This window comes from Lissotriton helveticus, chromosome 5_1, assembly GCF_964261635.1.
Source record: "Lissotriton helveticus chromosome 5_1, aLisHel1.1, whole genome shotgun sequence".
In the NCBI taxonomy this organism is placed as follows: Eukaryota; Metazoa; Chordata; class Amphibia; order Caudata; family Salamandridae; genus Lissotriton; species Lissotriton helveticus.
Window position 1 is genome coordinate 2095028938 of NC_136065.1, and position 14655 is coordinate 2095043592.

Sequence of the window (14655 nt, forward strand, 5' to 3'; positions counted from 1 at the left end):
CGCTGCCCACGCATTCTTAAATGTTGATTTTAGATTACTTTACAGGCGTGGGGAGGGAGAGGGGGTGAAAGTGCTCAATAAGTAATTCGTCATAAAAAATGCAAACACTCCACAGATTGCAGACCATTTTAAAAGCGACAATAAATGCGAATTGAACTGAATTTAATTATATATCGCACGAATTATATTTAAATATAAGAATGTTTAGAAATTTTGGGGAAAAGCTATTTATATCAAAGATTTTTTTTCTGTTATAATATTAAGAGAAATACAATTCATGGTAGGCGTTGGTATACCGAATGCAATAAAGGAAACATTAAAATGCAAGACGTACAGACTAAATAGAAACACACGATATACATTAAAGAAGACATACCCCATCTCTCGCAGGTGTCCAGAAGCAGTTGGAGCCCTATACAGAAAAAAATATATTTAATTTAGAACGTTCGTAAGGTTAACGAGAAATGCCTCCAAAAATATATGTATATATATTTTTTTTGCCCAGTAAGTCTGGACCGGGCCGAGATATTTGTTGAAAATATTGGTTCAAGTGTGCAGTTCTCTGAATATGTTTTGTTCTCAGACACATGCCATTGGTACAGTATTTTTAGGAGGGAGGCAGCCGGCATTGCGCTATGATGACAGTCTGGAGTCAGATCGGTGCTGTTGGTCGCCCCCGCATCCTTATCTCTTAATCAGCACCCCCCGAATATACCTGGCGCCTCTATGGGGTCCGGAGCTCCTGGAAACCTCGCGGCACTACTTGACGTTCCGGACGCGTGACTCGCTCGGCGGAGGGATCCGCCTGAGTTCAAATGTCATGGAGTTTTGGAGGAGGGCGGAGTGCGGCTGTGGGGAGGGTGTATCCCTCCGCCGGGCTCCTGCTCTGAGCTGGAGGACTCTTCCATGGCACATTCACTCCTCGGCTGCTCTCTGGGAACCCCGCAGCCCCGCCGGCCCTGGATGTGCCCCACCGTGCCAGGCTCGCAGCCCACCCGCCCCTGGAGCCAGCCGCGCGCAGGGACCTGGCACAGCTCGGGGCCCCCCGGCAGGTGGAGGCGCGCCCGGCCCGGTGACCCGCCGGCCTCTGGGAGCTGCTCCTGACACTCGGACCCGAAGGCAGCCTCCCCCACCCCGCCGCCCCCCATGTGTGATGGACATTGCCCCAGCCCCTGAGTCTCTGGAGAGGTGCTTCCCCCGGCGGCAGTCCCAGGGCAGCAAGATGCTGGAGGGCATTAAACTGGAGGACCACCCGCTGCGCTCCGGAGCCGCCACACTGGGGGTCTTACTGGGTAAGTGTCGGCGCCCACCCCACCCCCGTACCCCCGGCCCCCGCAGCTTCATCCGCCGATGCACTGGGCTCCCTTACAGGAGCAGGGCGCAGCGCGCCGGCTGCAAACTCTGCAAACTCCCAGCCATGCGCGCGCGCGCCCGGGTGCAGGGACACGGGACACTTGTAAACTTATAGCCATGTATGCAAAGATTAGGGGGCGACCTTTGATGGACATAGTCCTGCAGCCCTGCATCTTTACACCCCCCCCCCCCCCCCGAAACTTTGTAAACTTTCAGTGCATGCGCACGTGTGACCTGAGACAGGACATGAAAACTTATCCATTTAATCAAAGAGTACGGTGTGACCTTTGAGGGTCAGCGTTCTGCAGCCGTGGAACTTTAAAACACCCCCCCCCCCCCCCAAACGCGGCAGCAACAACCTTTGTAGACGTTCAATGCGTGCAGATGGGACTGTTTCTGTATCTAGCATCATTGTTATTGTGACAAGCTGGATAGACAACGTTAAAACTCCCCCCCCCCTCAACCCAGCTCGCTGCAGCCAGTGCACAGAGCCTAAAAAGACCCCTTCCGGGCCCTATGCCCTGCTGCAGCCGAAGACTCTGGAAACATTCACCCTGTGCCCGGGTTCATGGTATATTGTCACCGTTCACTCATTTCACCAAAGAGAAAAGGGTGAGCTGTCACCCTCCGTCCACAATGACTGAAGCCGGAGTCCAGCGCTTTGAAGCGCCCCCACAACACCCCCGGCCCTGTGCAGCGTCCCTCCGACAGAACACTTTATAAACGGTGAAAGCACGCACGTGTGCACGCCGGTGCATTTTATATGCACTAGGCTTGTGACCTTTCACTCACTTTATTAAAGATTGAAGCGAAAAGTGACGTCTCACTGTCCGAGCTGCCTGCAGACGCGTCCAGCACTTTAAAGCTCCGCCACCCCTCATCCGTGCTTTAATGAACTGTTAATGCGCTCGTGAACTGGGGCGCATCTGAAACAGCTACTATTGCAAACTTTCAATCACGTAATTAAAGAGAAAGTGTAAACTTTCAACGTCACATTCTCCGATCACTGTAGTGTATATCTGCCCCTACCCCCCACAGCCCCCTCCGCAGGGTGCATGCACTATCGTGTGCACACAAAACACTTCACAAACAGGTGGTGCAAGCCGCTCTGACGTGGTATCGTCCAGTCGTGTGTCAGTAAAGTTAGGCTGACAGTTTGCCCTTGTTTAGATGCACAGCATTGCAGCTGACATGCACCGCTCCCAAAATCAGTTGCAGGCCCCTCACGAAACGTGTCTCATAAGGTGACTGCAGTATATATGTCCTAGATACATCTGGGAGGGGAGGGGGCGAGTTTTACTCGCATTAATGGTCCAAGAGACAGGTGGACGCGGAGTGAAAAAAATCAAAACCGAAGGAGAAGATTTGAGGGCCAGGAAGTGCCATTTAGAAGCGCCGCTCACACTACAGTGTGTATTTGTATGAGCCACGAAGCCTGTGGCGGGGAAAGACCCATCCCTACGAACCCTGGGGGTATAGTGCAGTACATCTTGTGACGTTTATTTTAGGGTGTGCTTTGTGTTCAGAGCAGCACCTTTAGCAGTGATCGTGTGATAGAGGGGAATGATACACGTAAACTTGCTCAGGATCACACATTTATAATTAGCGGTGAAGCCGAGATTACAAACAGAAACATTAACGTCTGCATTCGGCAATTTCACCACAGGAACCCATATCATCCATTTATAAAAAATATTAACTCTTATACGCAGAACGTGCATTTTCACGTTATAAGGTGCGACAGACAAGAGTATTTAGAGCTGTTAGTTAAATAGAAAGTGCGACCAAGACTTTACAATTTAATTCAACAATCGATATGAACAGTGCGTATTTTAATAAAGTGCTTTATTTTGGGAACATACCAATTTCTAAGCGCTTTTGCTTCTGCTTTTAGCGAATTAAACAACTAGGCCATAGGGTCAAGGTGCTGTCTGCCAAGGGTCACGCTATGCACCTAAAAGGGGATGCTGGGATTAGAGGAATGTTACTGGACTCACCCTTTATTTAATTTAGCGGGGTGTTCGCGCTCTACAATATTGTTTTTCTCCATGCATTTACAACCGTTTCAAGTTTGAATAATGCCTCTAAAATACAGTTTCAATATTTGTTTAGCATTAATGCCTGTGTCCTGCTGTTTCCAAGGGTTCCGGAGCTTGATAGATGAGAGAGGATGTAATTTGAGGCGTAATGTGCCCAGGATCACACAATGTAGGTCACCGGAGCAGCCGGGATTCTGGTTCTTTGCGGCTCACTGGTTGTAGGCTGGGCAGGGGCGTCAGTGGTGGGCCCGGGGCAGGTGGGTGCGGGTTTGAGCCGCCAGCGCAGGGTGCCCTGTCTGTGCCCGCTTCTCATCTGCTCCCTCTGCCTGTTTGCTGTCTCCCAGGGTCCGACTGCCAGAATCCAGCCGTCTGCGAGGGTTGCCAGAGGCCCATCTCGGACCGTTTTCTGATGAGGGTGAACGAGTCGTCCTGGCACGAGGAGTGTTTGCAGTGTGCAGTGTGTCAACAGCCCCTCAGCACCAGCTGCTACTTCCGGGACCGAAAACTCTACTGCAAACAAGACTACCAACAGTAAGGAGCATGCCCCCTCCCCCCTTCACTGCTAGAGCTGGCACCAGCCGTAGCCCCGTGCCAGCTGCCTGCGCCCCTGCTCGCAGTGCCAGGGCTGGGCCGCTGCGCTCTGAACGCCTCCCAGCGTCCACTGCCCACAACACAAACCGCATCACCACTCATTTATCACACACGGGGCCTTCACAACACTTCTGCAACCCGCGCCTCCGTGTGTGTGTGCCTGGAGGTCCTATTATATTCACTTGTATAGCGCCTAATGCCGCTCGTGATGTGTTGTAGCGCTTTAGTATTGGAGATAGACACTCGTAAGCATCTCCGTTGCAATAATGTGGAGTTTAACCATCACGCCTGCTTAAATTGTGGGGTGCAAAATACACAGTAGGGCGGCATGTCGAGTGTATGTACCTAGAAGGGTAGCTGTATGTATGCGGTTAGGTTGTGTAGCTATACGGTTAAGTTTTGTACATACAGCTAGGCTGTGTACATGCGGTTAGGTTGTGTATGTATACGGCTAGCTTGTGTACATACGGATACGATGGTTACGTTTACGGTTAGGTTGTGTATGTATATATTTAGGTTTGTACATACGGCCAGGTTGTGTATCTATACGGTTAGGTCGTGCACATGCGTGTAGGTTGTGTTCTAGTACGTGAAGGTACTTTTGGTGCAGGCTTGTCATATAAATATATTTGAAAAATAACGCGGCACTTTCCGTATTTTACCTGCGTGTTGTGTGGAGTACGTGAAGTGCTGTCCTCTGCTTATAGAGTGATTTATGATGACAATTTCGGCGATTTTGCTTTACTCAAAGGAAATGTAAAGTTAAAAAATGAATGTGAGCCGGGGAGACACTTGTCGGGCCTGTCTGTGCCGACTTCAGTCGGGGCCAGGACTTGTGCAGGCCTCTCTGCGGGTGTGTCAAACGCCCACCCTCTTCCCAACGTGTGTTTGTTGCAAACCAGACAGATACGCGTGCAATATATTTACAAACATGCTTTTAACATCAGCACTTTATTCTTTATTTAGAAGAAGTTCCGGAAATATGCAATTGTCTGTCCTTGTGCGTGCATATTAAAGCGTGTGTGCGTGTCTGTGTGCGTGCGTGTGTGTGTTGAGAATATTTAAACTTTTACAACGTAACGTTATACTACGCAGCAGATAGGACAAAGTAGTCCCGTTATGTAAAGTCACTGTTTTAAATGCCAGTCGGTTGTGTCCTACACACGCACCGGGGCCGCCGTCCTCCTCTGACCCCACGGGGGGGGGGGGGGGGCCTCGAAGGGTGCACCCAGGCGGAACGGTCGTCCACCCAGATTCCTTTCGGCGGCGAGGCCCAGATCCGCCGCCATTAGACGGATCACTGTGTACTTCCAAGGCTGGCACCGCCCACCCCGGTGCACATGTACACACATCACGTGTGCATGCCGAGGCGCCGCTCCCACCCGGGCACCAAGCGTTAGATGGGCATATTATGAGTGCCCGGGGAGGGGGGGGGGGAGGGAGTACCACAGACGGCAGCACTCGGGCATTGCACCCTCGAGAGTGAACACAATAGCAAGGCTTTGTTGTTAGTGGGGAAGGTACACACAGGACGTGCACACAGGACAGGACACATAGGACAGTGCACAGAGGTGGTGCATTCAGGGCAGTGCACACAGGACAGGACACAGGACAGTACACATACGACAGTGCACAGAGGCGGTGCATTCAGGGCAGTGCACACAGGATGTACACACAGGACTAGACACATAGGACAGTGCACAGAGGTGGTGCATTCAGGACAGTGCACACAGGACGTTGCACCCAGGACCGTGCACTCATGACGTTGAACACATAACGTTGCACACGTGCCCGTGCACACAGGACAGTGAACCCAGCAGGGTGCACACTGGCTGGCTGGTGTGCAGTGCTTGCGACTGACCGGCTGCATGCGAGCGAGGGGTATCACGTCTGCCCTGAGACAGGGAAGACGAGTTGTGCAGAGAGTGTGCGTCTTTCACTGAATAGCCTTGCTGTCAAGATAAAACATTCTGGCTTTTAATGTGCTAATCACTGACTCACTTCTAAGAGGGAGTGAAAGAAACTGCTCAGTCCGCTATAGCCAGAAATGTAGCGCCTAAAAACTGCCCCCCCCCCCACACACGCCTACACAGACACACACCTACACAGACACACACAACGGATAGGTGCGGCACGCTTGCAAAAGTAAAAAAATAAAGCAACGATCTAAATGTGTGCGCACTCAAAACTCTCCATATAAAAGCGACATTGTGTGTGTGGGGGGGAAAAGGGGGGATGTTTCTGTTTGATGTCAGTCACCCCAAACGCTTCCTCCCTCCCACTTTGAAACTGTCTGTAGATGACATTAATTTATAAGCAGGCGATGTTCAGACACATTTACCTGTTTTTCAGAGAATAGAGGCATTGTGTTTATAGAACTGTTTTGAGGCACGTGAAATAGCAAAATTAACAAATATATATATCTTCGCCACGCGCTTGAGATGAGTAGGTTTAACGTACCTGTAAGCTATTTGCGTTCTGCTAAACTAGTCGTCGATGGCGATGCGAGAATGTAATTTTCTGACACGAATAGATCGTGAAATACGAGGTCGTTTTTAGTAGGAGCGCAGCTAGTCAGTAAAATCTTTATTTTGCTTCCGAATTGACGAACAGACGAATAACTGTACTATTGTTAAGCGCTCAATTCGACCTATTTAGTTTTACAAGCTTGATTTTCTCTTTTTCCACTGTACCAAGCCCTTCACCGTATTCCCATAACGCTTTCTGCATTTAATTTGAATTACTTTGGAGACGTCCCTTTCGAGGAACTTGCACAATCTGAAAAACATCGAAACATTTTTAATTCTCTTAAGAAATAAATTCCATATTTTGAACAGACAGGGGAAACATTATTTTATTCTAGTTTCCTACGTGTTCACGATTCATTTATTTTTCTCTTGAATCGATTTATGGCGTTCGTGCTAGTGTGACTGTGATTTTTGTATTTTTTATGATAAATGAACTCGTCTTTGAGAAAGGATGAAAGGATGAAACAGCTAATATATAACTTTATGTCGAAGTATTAGAAACAGCCGATAGTTTACCAAAGGTTCATTATGACACAGCCGTGTCCGGGACCCCCACCCCACCCGGGTTACATTGGTTCTTTCCTTTCCTTTCCTTCACGCGGTGTGTATTCTCGGCGCGCGCGTCTGTGCGCGTGTTGTGTGTTCGCGCTGTGGTGTCCAGAGCCGGTCGGCCCTGCTGCAATCAGAGGCGCTCAGACCCCATTTTAAAATAACCGGTAGCCCCCTTTATTATTACGTTATAAATAATATTCCTGCATTTATCCCGTGGTCTCGCGTCAGATATAATCGCTGGAGAAATGTTGCTTTCATATATATTGTTACCTGGTGTCTTGTTCAGACACCTTGTCCTTGCTTCAAATGTGAATTAAGGTATGTTTGAGACCCTCACTGCGGCGCTATGCGTCGCGCCTCAAGCTGTCCGGGAAGTGGGCAGACGCGTTTCGGCGCTCAGCATGTTTTGGGGGCTTGAAATAATGCATCAGGAGTTTGTGTGTTGTGTGAACCATCTCCGATGTGAGCGAGGGGGCGGGGTGGAGGCGACTTGGAGGGTGTTTGAGCTGCTATACCTCAGCATTGGTTAAATCGTCTCTCCAGTGTGCAAGGCGGACACACAGACAGAACCCAGGATAGCGCCCACCGGCTCCCAGCCCTCACTCTAGAAACAGCACTACAAATAGATGTGGACGGCTTTTATTGATTTTTTTTTATTCAGCTCTCCATTTACTTATTTCTCTATCCATCCCAGCCGTGGGAGACATCCGTCGGTCTGTCCATCATTTCATTGTCCCGTCGGTACGCCCGTCAGCTAGTCTGCTGAGCACGTGTGCACGCACACCATAGGTTTGCACAAACGCACACCTTGATTATGTGTGTGCATTGGGTACATTGCAGGCCCGTGAGGTTGCACCACTCCTCCCCGAGAAGGCACGTGCTCACTTTCGCTTCAGTTTGGGCACCTCTCTCCAGGGACCCACACCAGTGGGCGGGGCGAAGCCATTCCTGCTTCTCTGACATCCTCGTCGCCACCGACATATGCCCATTGCCTAGACCTCTCTTGCGTCCAACTTTGGGGCCTTGCTGAAGTTCTGAGCTCTGAGAGGTGGAAGGGGGCAGGTGGGCTTTCACAAGGCCAGCTCTCTGCCCCGACACACAGTAGTACCCACCTTCTTCCGGGCAGACACCCCCGGGTTCGGGGTAGGGGTAGGGGGGCACACACGAGGCGCAGTAGTTAGCTCTGGAGGACGCCCACGCGCGCTCTCTGCAGGGTTTTCATAGGTCGAGGTATCTTTCTTGGCACACCAGCAGTGCCCCCGGGACCTCGGGCAGACACCGCAAGCCCCCGCTTTATGTGATGACCCCGGTGCAGAGGTGCACGCCCAATATTTTTTTATCTGAAGGGTGAAAAGCAGGGCACACGCGTGCCCTCTGCCCACTGGCACACAGAGGGAGGGGGCGAGGTTACACTGGAGGCTTGTATCAGTCGCAGAGAACGCTACCCAGACGCGGTCCAAGCCTGGGCGTTTATATCGGAGCGTTGTGAGCCGCATAGCGCCTGCTTTCTCTGCTTCTAGCTTCAGTGAGCCCCCGCGACTGATTTACGCCCTGCTCTTGCACGCACGCTGAGTACAGTTCGGATGCGCGCGAAGCATTAATCAACAAAATCTCTGCTTGGTTTCTTCCACAATTACCCCCAATGGCTCCCAAGGCGCTACATTTGCTCTTCAAACATGGTGTCCGTCAACTCAGGCAAAACAGCGCTTTGTAAACGAGCCGCTGTTTCTTTCCCCGTGTGCACCGGACGCGGTGATTACTAACAGAGCCGCCGCGACTCTTTTGTAAATATTATCACACAAATTAAATATACTTCTAACATAACGTGCAGCAGGTCTAAAATACAGTTTAACTCTCCATATCCCTTCTCTCCCTCCACGACATCAGATGTGTATGGAGATAAAATGAATCGTTTTAATCAAGTTATTGCCTTTGTTTTATTATATGCCTTAATCTAAACGCACTCTGAGCAAATGCTTTCTTAGAATATACATTTTTTGTCCTCTATTTACATATGTCGCTTGTAATTTAATCTGCAAAATAAATTATGGATGTATAAAGGCGAGCTGGGTCTTTTTTTGCAAAATAAATTAAGGATCCTTAAAAACGAGCTCAATCTTTGGGTACACGTTTGACCTATGAGTGAAGTTGGGGGCGGAATGTTTTCTTTTTTAGGGGGTTGGCATTCAGATGGTGATTCTGGACACTAGGCTACACCAGTTTTCCTCTTGGGTGGAGTCAGTTCACTTTGCTCTCTGCCGCCCCGTCTGACCCAGGCTGGTGGGCACCGCGTCCTCTGCCGAATGCACACTTCACGGCTGTCACAACAATTTAGGGCCCTTTTTGTGCGCCGAGGGGCGTGGACGTGGGCGCTTCAATCGCGGGGCACAAAGCGGCTCGGCCAGGGGAGTCTAGTAAGGAACAAAGGCGAACAACCGCGGCTCTGCGTCGGCCCCTGGGGGCCATTCATCAGGCCCGGGGGCTCCGCATAGCTGGGGCTGCCCCCAGTCTCCGAGGAGACGGGCGACCACCTCTGCCACCTCACGCTGGGCACGGCTGAGGCACCACGGCCCCAGTGGCACGTCTAGGGGGTGGGGGGCGCTTGCTCGGACATATACCCCCTCTTTACCGGTGTAAAATTGTATTTTTTTGATGTCCCATTGACCAGTTCGTACTTACCCAACCAGTTCTGAGGTCTGACCCACCACACCCGGAAACTGGGGTCTTGAAGGATGACCCTGTGAGCCGTCACGAGCAGCAATCCCAGTGTTGTGTGCGGTATGCGCGCGCACGCCTCTCTGTATATAGTTTAAATTTACGCGTAGTATAATGTATAGCTAATGTATGAAATATGTATAAATAAAATAATTACGTATATATATATATAATAAAAACAAGCAGCTTTTATGTTACTCAAATGTATACGCTCCGACACACCACGCAGACAGATATATACAAAAATATATACACACCCGCGAAAATATGTATCTATGTGTGCTTTCAATTATAGAAATGCACAAACATGCAAATATTCTATGAGAATAAATAGGAACATATATACTTACGTATATACAATTCATACTCAATAAGTTAACCTGGTTAATATAGATTTTTAATGTTGCGTTGCAATAGGGTGGTGAGTTTGTTTTCCATAAGTGCCGGTTTGGTGTGTATATATTTGGAGCAGTTCAAAGCGTGGTGATGTTTTGAAGGCTGGTTCCGGTCCCTCGGAAAGAGGCCTAGCTGTGGGTGTAAGTGATGGGCGCAAAGGTGCCCACCCTGGCACCAGAGTGGCATCCCCGCTGCCCCGGGCTCAGCCCGAGGGTGGCTGCGGCGGACTCAATAGGAAGCGCACGAGTACAAATCACAGCTCTCGCTGCCGAAACCGCCACGAGAAAGCGCCTTCACGCCGTAATTTAGCGCCTACCGCCGAAATTTAGCGCCTACCCATCCGTTCCATGGCCCCCACACTTCTGCGCCCCTGGAGTGTGACGGGTCGAAGCTGACCCGCTGGGTCACTGTCCCTGATAGATCGCTTCTGCACTGGTATGCACATCTGTGCAGTGCAGATGCGTGCGCGCATGCGCAGAACGGAAGCCTCATTAGACCCAGTAATGTCACCTCAGCCTGGCACGTTAGTGAAATGGAGATTTGTGTGTGCGTGCACACGCGTGTGCGTGCGTGCACCTGCGCGTGTCTGCATGTCTGCATGCGTGCACATTTGTCTGTGAGTGTGTTTGCACGCGTGTGACTCTAGCTGTGCGTTTTGTGTTAGTGGGTTTTTATGCTTGCTTCTGTGTCCGTATGCATGAGCCTGTCTGTGTGTACGTGTCTGTGAGTGTGTGTCTGTGCTTGTGTGCCACTCTGTGTGATTTTACCGGCGTGTTAGCGTGTCTGTGTGGGCTGATACGCCTGCTCTCGCGTCTGTGTGTATGACACAGTCTGTGTGCGCGTGCCACGGTGTACATCTATGGGCCGTATGTCTATATATGTGTCTGTTATTGTCTGTGTGTCTGTGTGTCCGTGTGCGTCTGCCGTAACTCTCTATAGGGGCCTGTGTGCGGTTCATCTTTCACGAAATTCAATTATTTCTTCAGCGGACATAGCTCCCTTTCTATGTATTAACCCGAAATAGTGCAGCGTTTTTTCATATTTCCACGTAGTAACTTAATTGTGTTATGTATATACTTACCGTGAGAAAGACATCTGCTTTAGTAACTGCAATCGGGAAAGAGATGGATTTTACAAAGTAGCTAGTACATTTTTCATCAATTTTAAAAATAGCAATGCACGGTCTGAGTCCTTCTACGAGACATTATAGACATACAGGGTAAATGTTATGTTTTCTGTCTTTAATTCCGCATTCATCATGCAATTCAGATTTATATATTAATTTTGAATAAAAAAAATCACTGCTTAGGTTCAATAAATATAATCGTCTAATATTGGATACTGGGGTCCTTGGGACTAAGAAGGCATGTGGCACTATGTGTCTGGTTCTGTGATAAGAATATTTATTCTACATGCTGTAGGTATCTTATCACCAGAATAAAACATTATTTCAAAATAAACCCATTATTCATATACAGTGGTGGTCACCTCTGTATAGTCACCCTTCAGGGCATATTTCCATATTGAAAAGGCATTTTTGAGTCTCCTATATTTATTGCCTCTGAAATTATGAGGTAGGGGGTGACCAAATTATATGGCAGAGTTTACTGAATTATAGGACAAGAAAGGGCAAATTGTGCAGCATTATTCAACAGATTTGAATCAGTTTTTCGCCACTATTTTGTAATGAGTATGCATGTCAACAATATATGGGCAAAAGTCTCACCAACTTATTATAACTTCAAGTTAATATCTAAAAAGGGGAAACAGTAACTGAAAGGATAACCCCCTCTATTGAGAAAAAAAGCCTGCTATTGTACTGCAAAATGTGGTAGAGTTTTGGGTCACTTTTGATCTAATCTGATTTTGTTTGAGCTAGAAATATTTTTTTGTGAAAATCTGAACATTATGCAGAAGGTGATGTATTATGCAGCAAGTGTGGCAGCTGTATAATTATGTGGAAAATCCCGCAGCTGCAGAATCACATTAGCCTGTGGCCCTACTTATATAATGCCACCCCCATGGATGCATTAGAATACAAATTCTGATTTCCATAGCATATGCAGAGAAGGTCTGGCATGCACATTTTCATGTAGTTCTCTGTAGGAAAAATGCTGAAATGGAGGGTCAAAAAGATGTGTTTTACATTTTAGACCCCAAAAGAAATGTTGTTCATATTTACATCAAAAACGACTAAAAAACATAATTATGGCGAACCTGGCATTAATCTAGCATTTTATTCAAAAAGTGTGCTATTGGGGTCTATGGTACATCTACCCTGTAGCTTCTCCAGAAATTAAAGTTACAAAAAGGGGTTGGGTGGGCTACAAAGGTTAATTGGTAATTCAGATTAAAACAAATCTGCCAATCACGTTTGAATTTTTCTTGACATGTGATTGAAACAAGAAGGGGATCTATTTTTATCCGCCATTTTGAAAATCACAATGACAACATTGTGAATATAGCATTGTAGGGGGGGGGGGGGAAGAAGCAAAGCCAAGGCACTTTGAGGGGTACTAGACCCAACGTGAGTTCTAGGGGGCACCAAAGAGGGGTGAAAAGTGAGAATACAACCAGAAAAAAACATCCATGGTAAAATTGTGAATTTGTTAAAAATCGTGATCATACATCTGCCATTTTGTATTTGTAAAAAAAAAAAATCAGCATTTTCCAAAACTCACAAATTACAGAAAAATAACACATTTATGAAATTTGAATTTTTAATGGTGGCTGCAGTGTCTGTAGAAACTCCTCTGTGCAGAGCTGAGTGGGGCCATAGCCGCTCAGTGCAGAGTATTATGACAAACATACATTCAGAGTAAAAACAATGATAATTGCCAGTTGTGGTATGCAGTGCACAATGCACAGCATACGTCACGCCCTATGCCATGTTTAGATGTTGGTAGACACACATTTTCACACATGCCTTCAGTGAAGGGATGCACTGAGCATGGTTTGAGTTATGATCTGCCCTTTGACCTACATACCATAAACTGGAAAATGTCATTGATTTTAGGGTTTATGTTTGCTGAACCATAACTGTTCTACAGCTGTAGTTTTCACGGTCTGTATTTTTTTGCACCAAATGCTGGCTGTCACCTACGGAGATATATAATGCATCTTTGAAAAGCAGGCATTTCATCATCATAATGATAGCCTCTAACCATTGTGCACTGCTTTTCTGCTGTCCATTGTTTAATTAACGTTCTATGCAGGAAAGGTAAACAAAGCCTGGCCATTTTAATTACTGCCAATGGCCATGGTTGGTTGCACCTTGCAAAGAGCAGCGTCAGCATCTCCTCACCTTTACACACAGAATGCATTTTTAACAGAGCAAAGGGTATGTTTGTGAAATTCTATATTCTTTACTACATAACTGTGCATTTTTAACATTGTTTTCTACAGACGACTAAACGGCAGAACCCACTGCTCCAATAAATATTATTAGAAAAAAGCACCTTTTTAAATAACTGCCTCAAAATAAACTCGTAATATAAATATATATATATATCAGTTAACATGTAATATGATCCTGTATTACCATTTGGGATTCTGGTGCCTTTTTGAAACCACTCTGCCTTTGGTCCAGTGTTTTTCATGTTACCAAATCCCCTTGAAGGACATATGGCACCATATTGCATAGTTACACATTGTGTACTTTGCTGCATAATTTAGATAACCTCACATAATTCTTGGGTGACACTGGTAAAGCGTTTCGGAGAGGTTTGGGGGCTCTCATTAGGATAGAACCTGTGTTTCACAGGGTACAAAGTAATATATCCCATATTACACACCACTCAATGGAGTGTGAATGTTTACCCCACTACCTTTAAACATGCTTTAAATATATAAATGTGTGTGTGTGTGTGTGTGTATATATATATATATATATATATTCATATTTACCATTTTAAGTATTGTTTCAATATCACTAGCCTTTGAAACATAAGCTTCCCATTTGTTAAAAAAAACGAATTCATAGGTAATCAAATACTACCTATGAAATATATGAAATAATTTACTACTATCAAGCAGTTCCTGTCAATTACAAGTTATAAAAGCATTTGCTATGTGTCCATTAAGAAATGACAGGTGAGATGGATGTTGTGCCCTGATAAACATCTACACAATATGTTTCTCCATTTTAATTTACATTCTACAGAACTGCCTTACATTACTGGGAGATGAAAGCACAGCTCTAAATTGAGGCGTGGGGAGGAGTTTGATCTATGCATATATTTCATGTGCTAGGACTTACAGTCCATACACACAAAGGAACTCTTTAGGTATGTTTGTCAACGACGGACACGCCCTTCTAGACGCTGTTCAAACACTGCTGATGTCTTTGACGCAACGAGGTAGCTTTACTGTTCCTTCCTCTGGTTGAACCTCAGAATTTACACCCTTTTGTGAATTCACTTGAAGAAGCACCTGTATGAATATCAGTGTTTGGACGTCCTCCAATCAGAGGTGAGATGGTG

At 47.1% G+C, this 14655-nt stretch overlaps 1 protein-coding gene across 2 annotated transcripts in view; it reads left to right on the plus strand.

Annotated features, from left to right (window-relative positions):
- Window positions 1-899: 899 nt before the first annotated feature.
- The window catches only part of LMX1B (LIM homeobox transcription factor 1 beta), a 229336-nt gene continuing 215580 nt past the window's right edge, over window positions 900-14655 (plus strand). For both annotated transcript variants that reach the window (XM_078646104.1, XM_078646105.1), the window contains exons 1-2: window positions 900-1292; window positions 3737-3923. In XM_078646104.1, the coding sequence (XP_078502230.1) occupies window positions 1154-1292; window positions 3737-3923 (326 nt within the window). In that variant the 5' untranslated portion in view covers window positions 900-1153. The remainder of the gene's footprint in view (window positions 1293-3736; window positions 3924-14655) is intronic.